General features: G+C 43.4%; 1 protein-coding gene across 1 annotated transcript; it reads left to right on the top strand.

Annotated features, from left to right (window-relative positions):
* Window positions 1-290: 290 nt before the first annotated feature.
* On the top strand, window positions 291-8,505 carry LOC150060053 (golgin subfamily A member 2-like). Its single transcript, XM_090337762.1, has 5 exons — window positions 291-322; window positions 5,934-6,357; window positions 6,466-6,969; window positions 7,048-7,308; window positions 7,423-8,505. Exons 1-5 carry the CDS (start codon window positions 291-293, stop codon window positions 8,503-8,505), a joined length of 2,304 nt encoding a protein of 767 aa, XP_090193888.1.
* Window positions 8,506-15,075: the final 6,570 nt, after the last annotated feature.

Genomic DNA, 15,075 nt, shown 5'->3' with positions numbered 1-15,075 from the left:
CCACAAGTTCACATCCACAGCTTGTCCCAGCTACCCGAAGCCAACTGTGGAGACAATAACAATTTCATCTGGGCTGATAACCAAGCAGATGCACTTATCCCCAGAGAGAACCACAAGCCCCAAACCAAATGAAGACTGCCACCTACTGGCCACCAACATACCAAACTAAGCGCAGTAGGTGGCAAGCCCTGAAGTCCCAATGAGGAAATCACAGAGACAAATCTCGAAATGTATAAATAACCAAGGTCCCACACAAACCCCAAAAGGAAACAAGAGGGCGAGAAGACACCATGCAAAGAGATGATACAAGAAGGGATGGGAGGCAAGACACCACTCAAAGAGATGATATTAGACCTGGCCAAAGAAATAACAAGAGAACTCAAAAGCAGTTCCAGGAATATAAACGAAGGGGATGCAACACTTAATCACCAGGATTAGAGCAGAAAACTTCCCCGGTCTCACAAGAGAAAATCTCACCCACATAAAAGAAGCCTATACAACATCTAATAAATAAGACCTCAGAAGGAACTCTGCCACACACATCATAGTAAAAATTTTAGACCTTATATCTCATATTGTTACAGTCTCTTACCTTGTTATCTGATACACTGAATGCCATGTTTATTTGTTTATTGTAATAGGGTAGGGAAGGGGGTAAATCAAAATGAGGGGAGGGGGTTGGGGATGGGAAATTGGGACAAAAACATGAGAAGGGGTAGCAATATTTGTTAAGTAATGCACCTTCTATCTGGCGAATACAATGTAACCCTTCTATTAATTACAATAAAAATATATTATTAAAAAATACATTAGACCTGAATAGTAAGGAGCTGATCCTTAATGCTGCAAAACAAAGAAAGAACTATACTACAATGAGAAGAAAATTAGAATCACTGCAGGCTTCTCCATGCAAACCCTCAATGCAAGAAGAGCATGGAAAAAATATCATCCAAGCCCTGAAGACCCACAAGTGCCAACCCAGACTGATACATCCAGTCAAATTAGCATTTACATTTGAAAAAGAAACAAAAAATCTCATAACAAAGGACAGTATATGAATTAATGCACACTCACACTAAGCCAGCATTTCAAAAAATATTAAATAATCAAGAAAAAAGAGCAGAACAGCAGGAAATCACATCAAGAAGCTATCATCTATAGATCACTTAGCACAAAAGGGGGAAAAAAAGAAACAGAAGGAAGAGTAAATAATAACAAAGAATGCTAACCACTTCTCCATAATTACCCTAAATGTGAACGGAATTAACAATCCAATCAAAAGAAGAACAGCAGATTGGGTTCAGAAACAAGATCCATCAACTTTCTGTCTCCAAGGAACACAGTTCACTGCCAAAGACAGAACAAATGCCAAGGGAAGGGATGGAAAAGAATGATTCATTTCAACACACCATTCAAAAAAATCAAGAGTAGCAATCTCAATCTCTGACAAAATTAACCTCTCAGTAATATCAGTAAATAAAGATGCCCACCATATATTAGTAAACAGGCCAGTTCATAACCAGAATATTACAGGTATAAACATTTATTCTCCCAACAGGGGAGCACCTAAGTGTGGCAAGCAAACACTTATAGAGTTACAGGACAAGACAAGCTCAAACACAGTCATAGTGGGAGATTTCAATACACCACTCTCACCAAAGGACGTATCAGTCAAGCAAAAGATAAGCAAAGACACCTCTGAGTTCAATGACACCATAGCCCAGCTGGGCTTAGCAGACATACAAAGTGTTTTGCGCCCAATGGCAAAACACTATACATTTTTGTCTCCAGCCCACAGAACATTCTCAAAAACAGATCATATAATAGTTCACACAAAGAAACTACGCAGATACAAGAGAACTGATATCATCCCCTGCATTCTATCTGATCACCAGGAAATCAGACTAGTTCTAAACAGTATAGTATAGTGTAAAACCCATTCAAACTCTTAAAAGTTGAATAACCCCCTTCTGAATAATACCTGGGTTACAGAATAAAGCAAATAAGGCATGGAACGCTTCTTACAACGCAATGACAATGAAAAGTACATCACAACAGAAGAGACACAGCAAAAGCAGTCCTAAGGACCAAATTTATCACCCTAGGAGCCCATATCAAAAAGACAGAACAAATTCATGTAAATAACCTAAAGAAGCAATTAAACCACCGAGATGAGCAAGAAAAAGTTACCTCTTAAACAACTAGAGAAACAGAAAGGGCAAAATTAAAAGAAATTTCTGAGATTGAAATAAGACCTACCATATATAAAATTAATAAATCTTAAAAAGCTGGTTCTGTGAAATAGTCAACAAAATCCACAGACTCCTGGCGAGATTAATCAACAAAGGAGAGGGGAGACTCAAATAAACAAGATTAGAGATGCCACAGGAAACGTCACAACCAACATTCAAAAAATTCAGACCATCCTCAATAAGTAGTTCCAGGGCTTATATTCAATGAAACAGGAAAATTTATTGAAATAAATGATTTCTTAAATAGACATAGGCTGCCTGCATTGAACCAAGAAGAGACAAATCAACTGAACAAAGCAATGTCATACAATGAGATAGTGGAAGCAATCAGAAACATGCCAAATAAAAAGACCCCAGGCCCAGATGGTTTCACTGCAGGATTCTATATGAGTTTTAAAGATGAGTTAAGACCCATACTTTTGAGACTCTTCCGAGAAATACAAACAAAGTGAGCCAGCCAGCCCAAACACATTCTATGAAACCAATATTACATTCATCCACAAATCAAGGAAGGGACCAACAAAAAAAGAAAACTACAGACCACTCTCTCTGATGAACACAGACACTAGCCTCCTCAACAAAATACTAGCCAAAGAATCTTAAAAAACTTATACCCTATGATCAAGTAGGAGTAATCCCACAGAGGCAAAACTGCTTTAACATTTGCAAACCAATTAATGTAATACATGATAATAATAGATGTAAGGTTAAGAATCATATGTAATTTCTCTGGATGCTGAGGAAGGATTTCAAAAAATACAGCATCCGTTCATGTTGAAAGCACTAGAAAACACAGGAATAAGTAGTACATTCTTTAAAATAATTAAAGCTATGTGACAGACCTAAGCTAAATGACCCATTTACCTTAAAATCAGGAATAAGACAGGGAAGCCCACTCTCTATACTTCTCTTCAATATAATGCTGGGACACGTAGGCAGAGTAATAAGGCAAGAGAAGGACATCAAAGGGATCCCCATAGGAAAAGAAGAAAATAAACTATCCATATTCACAGATGACATGATCCTATGCCTGAATGACCCAATAAATTCCATTCCCAAACTCTTAGAACTAATAACCAATTTGGCAAAGTGGCAAAATACAAAATCAACCTTCAAAAGACAGTAGTCTTCGCGTACACCAAGAATAAAAAAACAGAAGGAGGAATCAAGAAATGATCCCATTTGCAAGAAACAATAAAAATATATAGAAATCAACGTAACCAAGGATGTAAATGAATTATTTAATGAAAACTATAAAAGCCTAAAGAAAGAAATCAAGGAGGATACCAGCAAAGCACTCAAAGAAACAATAAGCAAAGACATTGAGACTTGTAAATGCCTGACTTTCTGGTAGATAAGTCGTACACATCTCTCCTCATTGAAAAAATAACAAGAAAGCTTCTGAAATCATTTTACTGTTACCAAATGTACAATAAGTATACAACTTTCACACAAAAATCAAAACTCCAATTTTAAGTATTTAACCCGGGATCTGAAACCACCAGAGCCATGCCCACACATCAATCATTCTAACTCAATTTTAAATCTATGCTAATGGTCCTCCCCTAGAGTAGTGCTAGGAGTCTCAATCAAATAAATGACCCTGACATTGTCCAATAATTGAAAAACAAGGGCAGGAGGAATTTCAATACCAGAATTTAAACTATTACAGAGCTATAGTAACCAAAATAGCGTGGTACTGGCACAAGAACAGGCCCGAGGAAAAATGGAAAAGACTGAAGCCCCAGAAATCAACCCACAGAATTGTGGCCACCCAATTGTTGATAAGGGAGCAAAAAGTGAGGCTGGCTGAACTTATTAGGCACCTGCAGAAAACCAAAGTTGGATCCTTCTATGTCACCCTTCACCAGGATTAACCCCAAATGGATCAAAGACCTCGTGGTAAAAGCAGATAGCCTAAAAACTTTACAATACAGAACAGGAGATACACTAGGTCTCCTTGGGACACGCCAAAACTTTCTCGTAGAAGACCCAGGAACTATACAAATCAAAGAAAGTTTGGATAAAGGGGATTGCATTAAACTGCAGAGTTTCTGGATGGCAAAGGACATAGATAGAAAGATAAATAGAGAGCCCACCGAGTGGGAGAAGAATGTCAACAACCAGACAACACACAAGGCAACACATCTAAAATATATCTACAGCTCAAAAAATTGAATCACTCCAACACTAATCTTCAATGAAACCACCATCCCATTAAAAGATGGGCCAAAGACTTGAAGAGAGGCTTCCCTGAAGAAGAAATAAGAATGGCCTATAGACACATGAAGAAATGCTCGACATCTCTGGCCATAGAAGAAATGCAACTCAAAACAACTCTGAGATTCCACCTCACGCAAGTAGAATGGCCATGATCAAGAAATCCAACAACAACAGATGCTGGAGGGGATGTGGCCAGGAGGGATCACTACTACACTGTTGGTGGGAATGTAAACTCCTTCAACCACTATGGAAAGCAGTATGGCAGTTCCTCAAAACACTAAACATAGAACTCCCCACTGTCCCAGCAATTCCACTACTCAGCATTTACGGAATCGTCCTGAAACAAGGACAAACTAAATCCAATATCACAACAATGTTCATTGCAGCACTATTTACCATAGTAAAGATATGCAACCAACAAAGATGCCCCTCAGTTCATGAGTGGATCAACAAGATGTGGTATTTATGCACAACGGAATTCTGTGCAGCCATCAGAAAGAGTGGTAGAGGACTTCCCAGAACCAAGCTGCGTATTGACAGCTGGACAGCAGCTGTGGTTTCAATCATGTGCCAGTTGTTCTTTCTGTGCTGGGGAGGATTTCACATACACATGGGCAGCAGCATGCGCTTCTCAGATATTCTCCTTTCTCCCATGACTGTCCTGATTCCTCTGAAATCATCAGCCAAACTGTGAAAAAAAAGGCAATCTAGGAAGCATGGCCTAGGCGAGCAGCAAGATCAATACTCATGGAGACAAGCCCTGGACGTAGGATATCCCTGACCCCTCCAGATCCTCTGGGAAAGAAGAGCACGTTATATGAAGAACATCAGGAACCTCAGAGATTCCATGAACAGAATTCAAGTGTCAGCAACCATGATTAGAAAACTTGAGCTACTTTAGCAAGAACTGACAACAGGAAGACATTGGACTGGATAGCTTCTTTCTTAGTGCCACTGCCTGGAAAGACAGGGAGAAACTCTGGTGGCCATAGTTTTATGAGGGACCCAGGAAAGGTGCATTGAAACTGGGGACTATCCACCTAAAGCAGGTTCCCACTTGCCCCCAAACCAAACCGGACAGAGTTAGATGGGCATGGGGGTGCAAGAACACCTGTCATTATGACTCCACCCATCCCACCTGGATCACAAGTGTCCGGCCACACCCCCGATTACTTACTAATTCTCTCTGACCAATGGGAAGCAGGAATTGGAGCCACGCCCACATGTCATGTTGCCTAGTGGCACTGGTATTCCCTCCGTTGGATTACACCACTACAGCTGTAGAGGAAGATAGAGGTGGCTAAGTGGTGAGTGAGAGAATTCAGGTAATTTGGGAGAAATAGCAGGAAAAAAGACATAGTTCTTACTGATTGGGAGAGGAGAGGTGATCTTAGAGAGCCTGGGAATGTGGCCCGCCCATCTTCCCCGTCCCAGTGCTGGGATGTCTGAACAAACAAGGAGAAAAAAAATAGATGCAGGGAAGAAACTCCTGCAAGAATACCAGCAGAAGAAGTGTCCGAGTGGACCTGCAAACGTGAAGAACAAGAAGAAAAACAAAAAGGGAGGTAGCCCCAAGACAAACAACACGGGATACTGTGACTCAACTGAGGGTACAGCCAAACTCCAGGCTGACCCCGAGCCTCCCCTGCCTTTGGACACAGTCACAGCGGCCGAGGTCAAGAGTGTCACAGGTCCCAATACCACCAGGGATCTGGAGACAAGATACCAACACCTGCTGCTTGCCCTGGACTCCAGCAAGGTAACAATCCAACAGCTGTGCAGTGAGGTGCAACAACTAAAGAAGGAAAAGGAGAAGACAGCACATGAGCAAGAAGCACTGAGAACAGAGCTGGAAATCCACACGCTCTCCTTACAAATGCTGGTTTCCCAAGAAGGGGATTTGCAGTCTGCCCTGGCCCACATGGAAAAGGTAGCCAAGGAGAGAGAAAGAGAGCATGAAGATCTCACCAGACACCTGCAGGCTTCACAGCAGCGCTGCCAACAGCTAGAGAAGACAGTGTCTGCACTCACCACCATGCAGAATGGGACTGAGAAGAAGAAACTCCAGCTCCTGGAAGACCTCAATAATGTGAAGCTTCAGCTGCAGGAAAAGGCCCGAAGCTACGATGACTTGGACGCAGCCAACGCTGAGTTGCAGGAGAAGATCAAAGTGCTCTGGACTCAGAAGACCAACATGAAGAACCGAATTGGAAAATTTCAACAAGCACTGGGGGAGCGGGCAGTGCTGAAAAGACAACGAGACAATCTGAGAAGCCTGGTGAGCGCACTGAAGCTGGAGAGAGACACCTTTGAGGAGGACCTGAGGGTGGAGAGGTCCACGTGGAAAGACAAGGTCCAGCAGCTCACAGAGCAGATGAATCAAATGAGAGAGGAGAGAGAGCAAGCGGGGAGGCAGGTGCTGCAGCTAGAGACCAACCTGGCCCAACTGACAAAGCAGCTGGCAGAGCCGCAGCCCCCCACAGGACCATCTCAGGCTGAGCAGCAGCTGCAGGCCCAGGCCTGCCAGATGCAGAAGGACATAAAGATCCTGGAGCACCAACTTCACACCCAGGTCCAGGAAAACCAGAGCCTTAGACTCCAGACCCTGCAGCAGCAGGAACGGCTGCGGATCCTGGACAAGAAGGACAAGGAAAGGGATCAGAACATCAGACGCACCTGTGTGCACAACGCAGCGCTGCAAGAGCAGCTGACCCAGCTGCAGGATGCTTTCCACAGGCTGAGCTCTGAGAAGGAGGACCTGGCCAGCCTCCTGACCTCAGAGCAGCAGGTGAAGGAACAGCTGCAGCAGAAGCTGGAGCAGCGACAGGAGGAGGTAGAAGACTGGAAAGAGGTGGCTGCGACCAGGAGCCAAGCAGCTGAGAACCTGCAGGAGCTGCATGGCCAGTGCCTGGCCCAGCTGCAGGAGCTCAGAGCCACCTGTGCTCAGCACGTGGCCTACAATCAGCAGCTGACCTCAGAGAAGGAGGCACTGCAGCAGCACCTGCTGAGGCAGACCCGGCTGCTGGAGCACCTGGAGCAAGGGCAGGGGCACAGCAAGTTGGGGGACCACAGGGTGCCTCAAAAGGACACCCTGAAGTGCCTGGAAGCAAGGAGGCAGCAGCAGGAGCAACCACAGGCCCTGCTCAGCTTCCTGGCCTTCCCTAAGGAAGGTGGAGAAGTGAGAAAGGAAGAGGAGATGAGTGAGGAGGCAACTCCAGGGGACCTGACTGTCCCCACGGATGTAGAGAATCCTCAAAGCTTGAGGGATTTTTACCTGAAGGTGCTAGCAGTCGCTGAATCCACAAAAGACAGGCTCAGCCAGCGGCTGCAGGAGGAGCAGGCCCGCTGCAGCTGCCTGGCCAACCTGGCAGCCCAGTGCCAGACGAGACTGGAGCACCAGGCCCTCTTCCCCAGAAGCTGGAGCCATGGCGGGTCTGGGGACCGGAAGCTGGACCTGAAGGTGGCTAACAATCAGCCGACACTCTGCTTCCTCCACGCCCTGCCCGACAACGTGGACTTCCAGAGTCCAGTACGGGACCTGCAGCTGCAGTGCAGCCAGCTGTCTGAGCACATGGGCGCCATCGAGGCGTCTCTTGCGACCTGTACAGAAGAGATGGCAGTCCTGGAGGAGCTGCACCGCGAGAAAGCCCAGTATGTCCACCAGCTGACCCGGGAGAAGATGGAGAGGAGGAGAGAGCTGCAGGAGGTGCTGCTGCGGCTTGCAGGACCTGGCACGGGGTGCCAGGGCAGGACACAGGCAGACCCCGAGACCCCCGCTGCTGGCCAGGCCTTGTCCCCTGTGTCGGGCCCAGGATACATGGAGCTGAGGGAGGAGCAGAAATGCTTGGCCCAAGGGCACCTTGAAGACCGCGGGAACCCTTGTCCTGGAGAGGCCTCCCCCGCGGGACATGTTGTGCTGCTGATGCCCGACCTCGAGAGCCCCCAGGAGCCTTCAGGCTGGGGCAGCCCGCGCCTGGGCCTGGGCCCTCTCCTCTCCACACTGAGGCACATGATGAGCTTCCGTCCATGACTTCCCAAAGCCTTGGCACAAGTGGCACAGAGACTTAGGCAGCCGCATGGCGTCCTCACAGGACCTGATACCATGGCTCAGCTGCAGGCCACATAGGCCAGAGACTGCTGGGAGGTCACCCCGATTCTAGAACACCTCAAAGTCCACTGATTGTGTGGGCATGGGCTCCTTCTGGGCTTATTACTAATAAAAAATTCTTTGCAAATTTAGATGGAGAGTGAAGAGGTAATTTTCTATTTGCATAATAGTGATTGTATTTTATAAATGAATTCCATGTTAGCACATTCATGTTATTGTCTTACATTTTCATACTCAAATTAATTTAAATCTAAACTAGTAGAACTACTTAGATTTAAATTAATTTATTTCCTCTAAGTTATTTCATTGAAACTTTATAGATTCGTGCATTTGTGGGTTTTTTTTTTTGCCAGTCCTAGGCCTTGAACTGAGGACTGGGGCACCGAGTCTAGAGCTTTCTCAAGTCTAGAGCTCTACCATTTCATCCACAGCACCATTTTTGGCTTTTACTATGCACTGGTACTCAGGAATCAAACCGGGTCTTTGTGCATGCTAGGCAAGCACTCTACCACTATGCCAAACTTCCGCTCCCCACATTTATGATTTTTAAAATGGTACTTTGTACCGGAAACTCTTATTTTTCTCCTTTCTATTTTAATATACCACAATTGTATTACAATGAAGTTATTAAAACATACAAACTGAGAAAGAGGAAATAGTATTTAAGCTGACAGTTTGGGGAAAAAAATAGGACAACTGGATGCATCCTGTAGTGGGAAAACATATACTAATAAAGTGCAAAATGTATTGCAGAATAATATATACAATTATGGAACTTCTATAGTGAGAATATCAAGCATCACAATTTTTCATTGATAAATTTTTCAAGTGATAAATATGGCTTGCTTTTCACCAAATCTCACAAAATATTAAAGCTTCAAGAAAAACTATTAGAGCAAACCCTGTTGCAGGATAAAAAGGCAATGTACAAAATATATTTTACTTTGACATAGTAATTTAAATATAATTATTTCTAATGGGTTTCAACTTTTTCAGAATGTCAAAAGTTGTATTGGGCCAGGCAGGGTGGCTCACACCTTTAACCCTAGCTACTCAGGAGGCTGAGCTCTGAGGATCAAGGTTCAAAGCTATCCAGGGCACAAAAAGACCTGAGACTCTTATTTCCCATTAACCTCTAGAAAACCGGAAGTGGGGCTTGGCTCAAGGGTGGGATGGAAGCCTTGAGCTCAAGAGCTCAGGGATGGCCCCCAGGCAAAGTTTAAGCCCCGTGACCCACAAAAAAAAAGTTATTGTAGGATTACAATTTAAAAGGTTCCTCTAAGTGTTCATTGCTTCTTGATCAGAATCATCCCTTCCATCATCCTCTCAGATGCTTCAAGTCCTTTCTTTGCCTTCCCTAGACTCATTTCATGATTCTCACTTCCTTGATCACATGTGTTCCCTAAGGATTATGCCTGTATTTTCACCTTTAATTTCTTCCCACTACCCTTCTTAGCCTCTCTGCTACTTGCTTTAAAGGTTGGTATTACTGGCACAGTTCAAGTGGTGGAGTCCCAGCCATGAATTAAAAATCTGAGCAAGATTATGAAGAGTTTCACCCCCAATACTGGCTTATCTCAATGTCTGAGTCATCAGTATTTATCACTTGTTGAGTGACACTGCTGCTGACAGAGCCAGGCCCAAAGGCAGACTGGTAGGCGCTCACTCCAGGCTCTTTACTGAATGCCAGTCACCTTTCTTTGCATGCATATGAAGATCCACATCAGCAAAGGACTCAAAGAAATCACAAAAAAAGGAGTTTGAGACTTGCAGTTGCCTTAGCTTTCTGGAAGCAAACTCATACACATTTCTCCTCACTGAAAAAAATAACACAAGTGGATCTGAAATCACTTTACTTAATCCAAATGTATGGTAAGTATACAACTTTCAGACAAAAATCAAGACTTCAGTTTCAAGTATTTAACCCAGGATCCAAAGAGACCAGAGCCACACCCACACATCAATCATTCCAAGTGATTTTAAATCTATGTTAATGGTCCTCCTCCAGAATAATGCTAGGAATATCAAATAAATCACCCCGACCTTTTCCAACAATTGAAAAACAGTCAAGAGTAGTAATTTGTTTTATTTGGATAGTAGGTTAATTGTCAAAGTTAATACATCCCTTAGAGAAAGTGACTTAACATTTAAAATTATGAAACAACACAGAGAGTTTCCAGGGTTTCTTATTCTTGACAGTGTAAGTAGGTACCTTATAAATAAATATATTTATAGTGCTGATACAGAGGCTATACACTGCCTAAATCAATAGAGATATCTCTCATGAAGAGACATGTATCAACTCCTGGAGATTTACATGGCCAAGTCCCCAAGGGTCCCACATTCTTCAGAACTGTGTACTACTCTCTCACAGCCATCAACCTTGCCTTTGGTCACAGACAGTTCCAGTGAGTGCTAAAGCACTCTATTTTGGAAATAAGAAGTGTCTGTCAAGGTGGGCCTGATGGCTCTTGACTGTAAACCTAGTTACAAGAATCCTAACTGTAAGGATGACAGTTCAAAGTCAGTCTGAGCAGAAAAGTCTGAGACTTTTATCTCCAGTAACCACCAAAAACCTAACAGAGTTTTAGCTCAAGTGGTAGAACCCTATCCTCTAGCAAAAATGCCCAAGCCCTGAGTTTAAGTACTGGATCAACACACATACACACACACACACACACACACACACACACACACACACACATCTGTCTTGAAGATATCTCCCAATTTACAAGTCAGAAGGCATAAAATTTTACTTCAAAGTTATTACTTTAGATAGGTGTGAGTGGCGTGTGCCTGTAATTCTGCCTACTTAGGAGGCTGAGATCTGAGGATGGCAGTTCAAAGCCAACCTGGGCATGAAAATCTGTAAGACTCTTATCTTCAATTAACTATCAGAAAACCAAAAGTGGCGCTGTGGCTCAGTGGAGTAGAGCACTAGCTTTGAGCTGAAGAGCTCAGGGACAGCACCCAAGCACCCAGCACCCAAGCCCCATGACCAAAAAAATTATTAAGTTTGGGTTTTCTGAAACCTTATACTTGTTTCATTGCTATGCACACTTATGTGTGCATTTTTATGCACACAAATATGTCCCCATTTATTTTGGAAACATTTTTAAATGCAAGAAAATATTGTAATTTCCTCTTAAAGAAGACAGGGAGCTATTTCTTGTCATTTATTTTTAACACATGGGTCTCACTAGCCCAGGCTGACCTGGAATTTGGAAAGCTCCTGTCTCAGCCTTCTCAGATCTGAGACTATCGGTATGTGTCACAAAACCCAGCTCCACCTAACCCACAGCAGATCTCTACCTTACCAGCTGTGGCCGCCGGGACCACTGAGATAATGGAGACTAGGGGACACCACTTCCCTCAAGTCAAGATGTCCCTCAAAAGGCAGGCAAATATATACACCAATTGCAATGGAATGCATTTTCTGACCATGTCATCCATGTACCCCAATAAATCACTTCCCTCAATCCTGGGGGCCACATAGGGCTATCAGCCTTCCCAGGTAGTCAGACAACAGCAGACACAACAGTTCAGGCAAGTGAAGGTTATTCACGGCAGAGACAGATAGCAGATGTGCCTCAAGAGACAAGAATGGCTGCTTGTATGAATGACTGGATCCCAATAAGACAAATGTCATACGAGAGTTGCCCAAAGACATGTTGAACATGACTGCTGGGACTAAAAGTCAATTGGGAGCTTTTCAGAAGATACCGTATTGAAATAGAATCTGAATGAAGAGTGCTTGCACTGGTGGTAGGAATAATGCAAAGAGCAGACTCAGAGTCAATAAGGTTCTACCTCAGCAGCCTTGTAGACATATGAGGAAGCTAATACAAGCATCAGGGTATGTGAAGAGGTAAAAACAAGAAAAAAAAAGTCAAATGAAGCCAGATCCCAGGGAATGCAAGAGCCAGGCTGCACTACTTGGACTTAGTATTCAAAACCAGAGAGAACTGTGAGAAGAAACATACTTCCTAAAGGAACACTAAGGGGAATGTGAACAGACGTAGACGAGAAGCAGGAAATAAATGCAGAAGCTACCTCAGTCAGACAGAAGTCCACAACTGAGCTACCATGCAATAGCTACCATCAATGGTACAATTTATGCATCAGTACCAGTAATGACATTTGATACTGTCTCAGCCAGTCTCAACCATATAACCATGGGGAGGGAAAACAAAGGAGGAAGTGGAAGGAGGAAGAGGAGAAAGAAAGATTATACTACAAGATAAGATAAAGTTGGTGTCATTAGCAAGTTCAGGAAGAAATTAGTTCCAGCTGTAAGTTTGCATCTACAATTCTAAGAGAAGAACTATAGGGCAGGAAGCAAAGATGAGGTTCCATCAAATAAGAGCAATCAGAAATCAGTGAGCAAATGAAGGAGAATAGAAACCAACCAAGAATGAGTCAAAATATCATCTTCTGGCAGAGAAGAGAGCTAGCCCAGGTCCAGTGTTGCCTAGTCTGAAGTCCAACAGGCTACCGTAAAACAGCCATGTTGTGACTCTTTCGTGACTTTTTTTTTTTGCCAGTCCTGGGCTTAAGCTCAGGGCCTGAGGGCTGTCCTTGGATTTTTCTCAAGGCTAGAACTCTACCACTTGAGCCTCAGCACCACTTCTGGCTTTTTCTAAGTATGTGGTACCAAGGAATCGAACCTGGGTCTTTGTGAATGCTAGGCAAGCACTCTACCACTAGGCCAAACTCCCGGCCTGTGACTTTTTTTTTTATTATAGCTGAGTGACTGGCAGGGCTGTCACTTACTCTGCAGAAATTCAGTTAGCAATCATACTCAAGTAACAAGAAATTGTAAGGAAAGGAACAAAGAACTAGAAGCTAAGAAAGCCTCTGAGACACTGTTCTAGTCATCGTAAAGGCCCTGATTACTTTTGTTACTGGGCTCCCTTGAGGACTATGACACCCCCATCTCAACCCCAGGTATCAAGAAACCAGAATATTTACTATTGACCAAACACAAAATGTTCTTTGAAATATCCAAATTTAGGCTGCTTTCTGTGGTTGAAAACACCTCTTCATTTTTCTTCAAAGCCCAATATTCATATAGGGGAGTTGACCTCGATTAAATTTATTGGATACATTGGGGGAGTTAGAGGGAAGCAAGCCCAGCTACTTTCCCCCACCATGTGGTAACAATTTGCTAACAGCAAAATAATTAGAAACTAAATAGAAAACCTAAGAACCACCAGGAAAGCCTCCTGTGACTGCTACAATAGCTCTCCATGTCACTCAGTTGTGTCTCAGCCATAGGTACATCTAATTTCCTTTTCTGAGACTAAGAAATCAGAGGTACTCCACTTCCTTGCTTGCAGAACCAAAATCCCAGGGAAAGTTCCATATGCCAGGAGGTACAGTAGGAACTGGTATTTAACACCCACTGTCCCATTTCCCCAAACCACCCATCTTTCATTGCCCTTTTCAGACAAGGCCCCCAGCGTTGTTTGATTCCTGTAGAAAAAAAAAAAAAAAACATTGATCATTTCACACACTTTCAGCGCTGTCCCCATTGACTGGATCCGTTTCAGATCTCATCAAACTGGTTTGCAAGCAGTATGAGAAATTGTTCTTTTTTTAAGGCTGAAAATATGAAAATACAATTCATTTGCTGAAACTGTCCAATGTCAGTTCACTGATTTCAACACCAAGATCAGGCTGTTCCTTTCACATTTTCTGACAAGGCAGAAATTCAGTAAGTCTGAACATTCTCTATCAAAATCTAAGGGGAATAAAAGTGAGCTTTGATGTATAAAGGCACTGGGCACTTGTAAGCTTAAAAAGCTGAGTGACCCCCAGGCCAATTCTCTGATTGATATACATAATGTCAAGTTCAGCACATAGCAAGTGTGATTTGGAACGACACCTGTCTCCCACTGAAGCAGTGCCGTTTTGTATCTGCTATTCTCTGAAGGAAATAAAGACCAAATACTTTGACATCAGCCCAATTCCTAGATTCATACATTTTAGACTAGATGGCTCTATTCTTTTTTTTTTTTGCCAGTCCTGGGCTTGAGCTCAGGGCCTGAGCACTGTCCTTGGACTTTCTCAAGGCTAGAGCTCTACCACTTGAGCCTCAGCACTACTTCCGGCTTTTTTCTATGTATGTGGTACTGAGGAATCGAACCCGGGTCTTCATGCATGCTAGGCAAGCACTTTAACCACTAGGCCAAACTCCCAGCCCATAGATGGCTCTATTCTTATTTTGTTGTTTTTGTCATTGTTTGAAGTTCAAAATGTGTTATAAAAGTTTAAATGTGTGTCTGCTCACATCCTCTGAATCCAGGTCACTTGCATATCTTCACAAAACATAATAATCAGAGTTGACACTTAAATTACTATGTGGTAAGCACTGTACTGAGTGCTTGACCTTCATGTGCAGACTGAGCCTACTAGATCTGGAGCTAAAGTGTAAACAAGTTAAGTCAGGCTGGTGCCAGTGGCTCACACCTGTAATCCTAGCTACTCAGG

This window comes from Megascapheus bottae, chromosome 8 (assembly GCF_031878675.1).
Source record: "Megascapheus bottae isolate mThoBot1 chromosome 8, mThoBot2.hap1, whole genome shotgun sequence".
NCBI classification, from domain to species: Eukaryota; Metazoa; Chordata; class Mammalia; order Rodentia; family Geomyidae; genus Megascapheus; species Megascapheus bottae.
Note: the sequence above shows the minus strand (reverse complement) of the source record. Positions and strands in the feature narration are given on the sequence as shown.

Coding starts and splice junctions, on each gene's coding strand:
- LOC150060053 (XM_090337762.1), top strand. CDS start 291: ATGCAAAGAGATGATACAAGAAGGGATGGGAG. Junction 6,358..6,465: donor CGCTCTCCTTACAAATGCTG/GTTTCCCAAGAA, acceptor CAGGCTTCACAG/CAGCGCTGCCAACAGCTAGA. Junction 7,309..7,422: donor TGGAGCAGCGACAGGAGGAG/GTAGAAGACTGG, acceptor ACCTGTGCTCAG/CACGTGGCCTACAATCAGCA.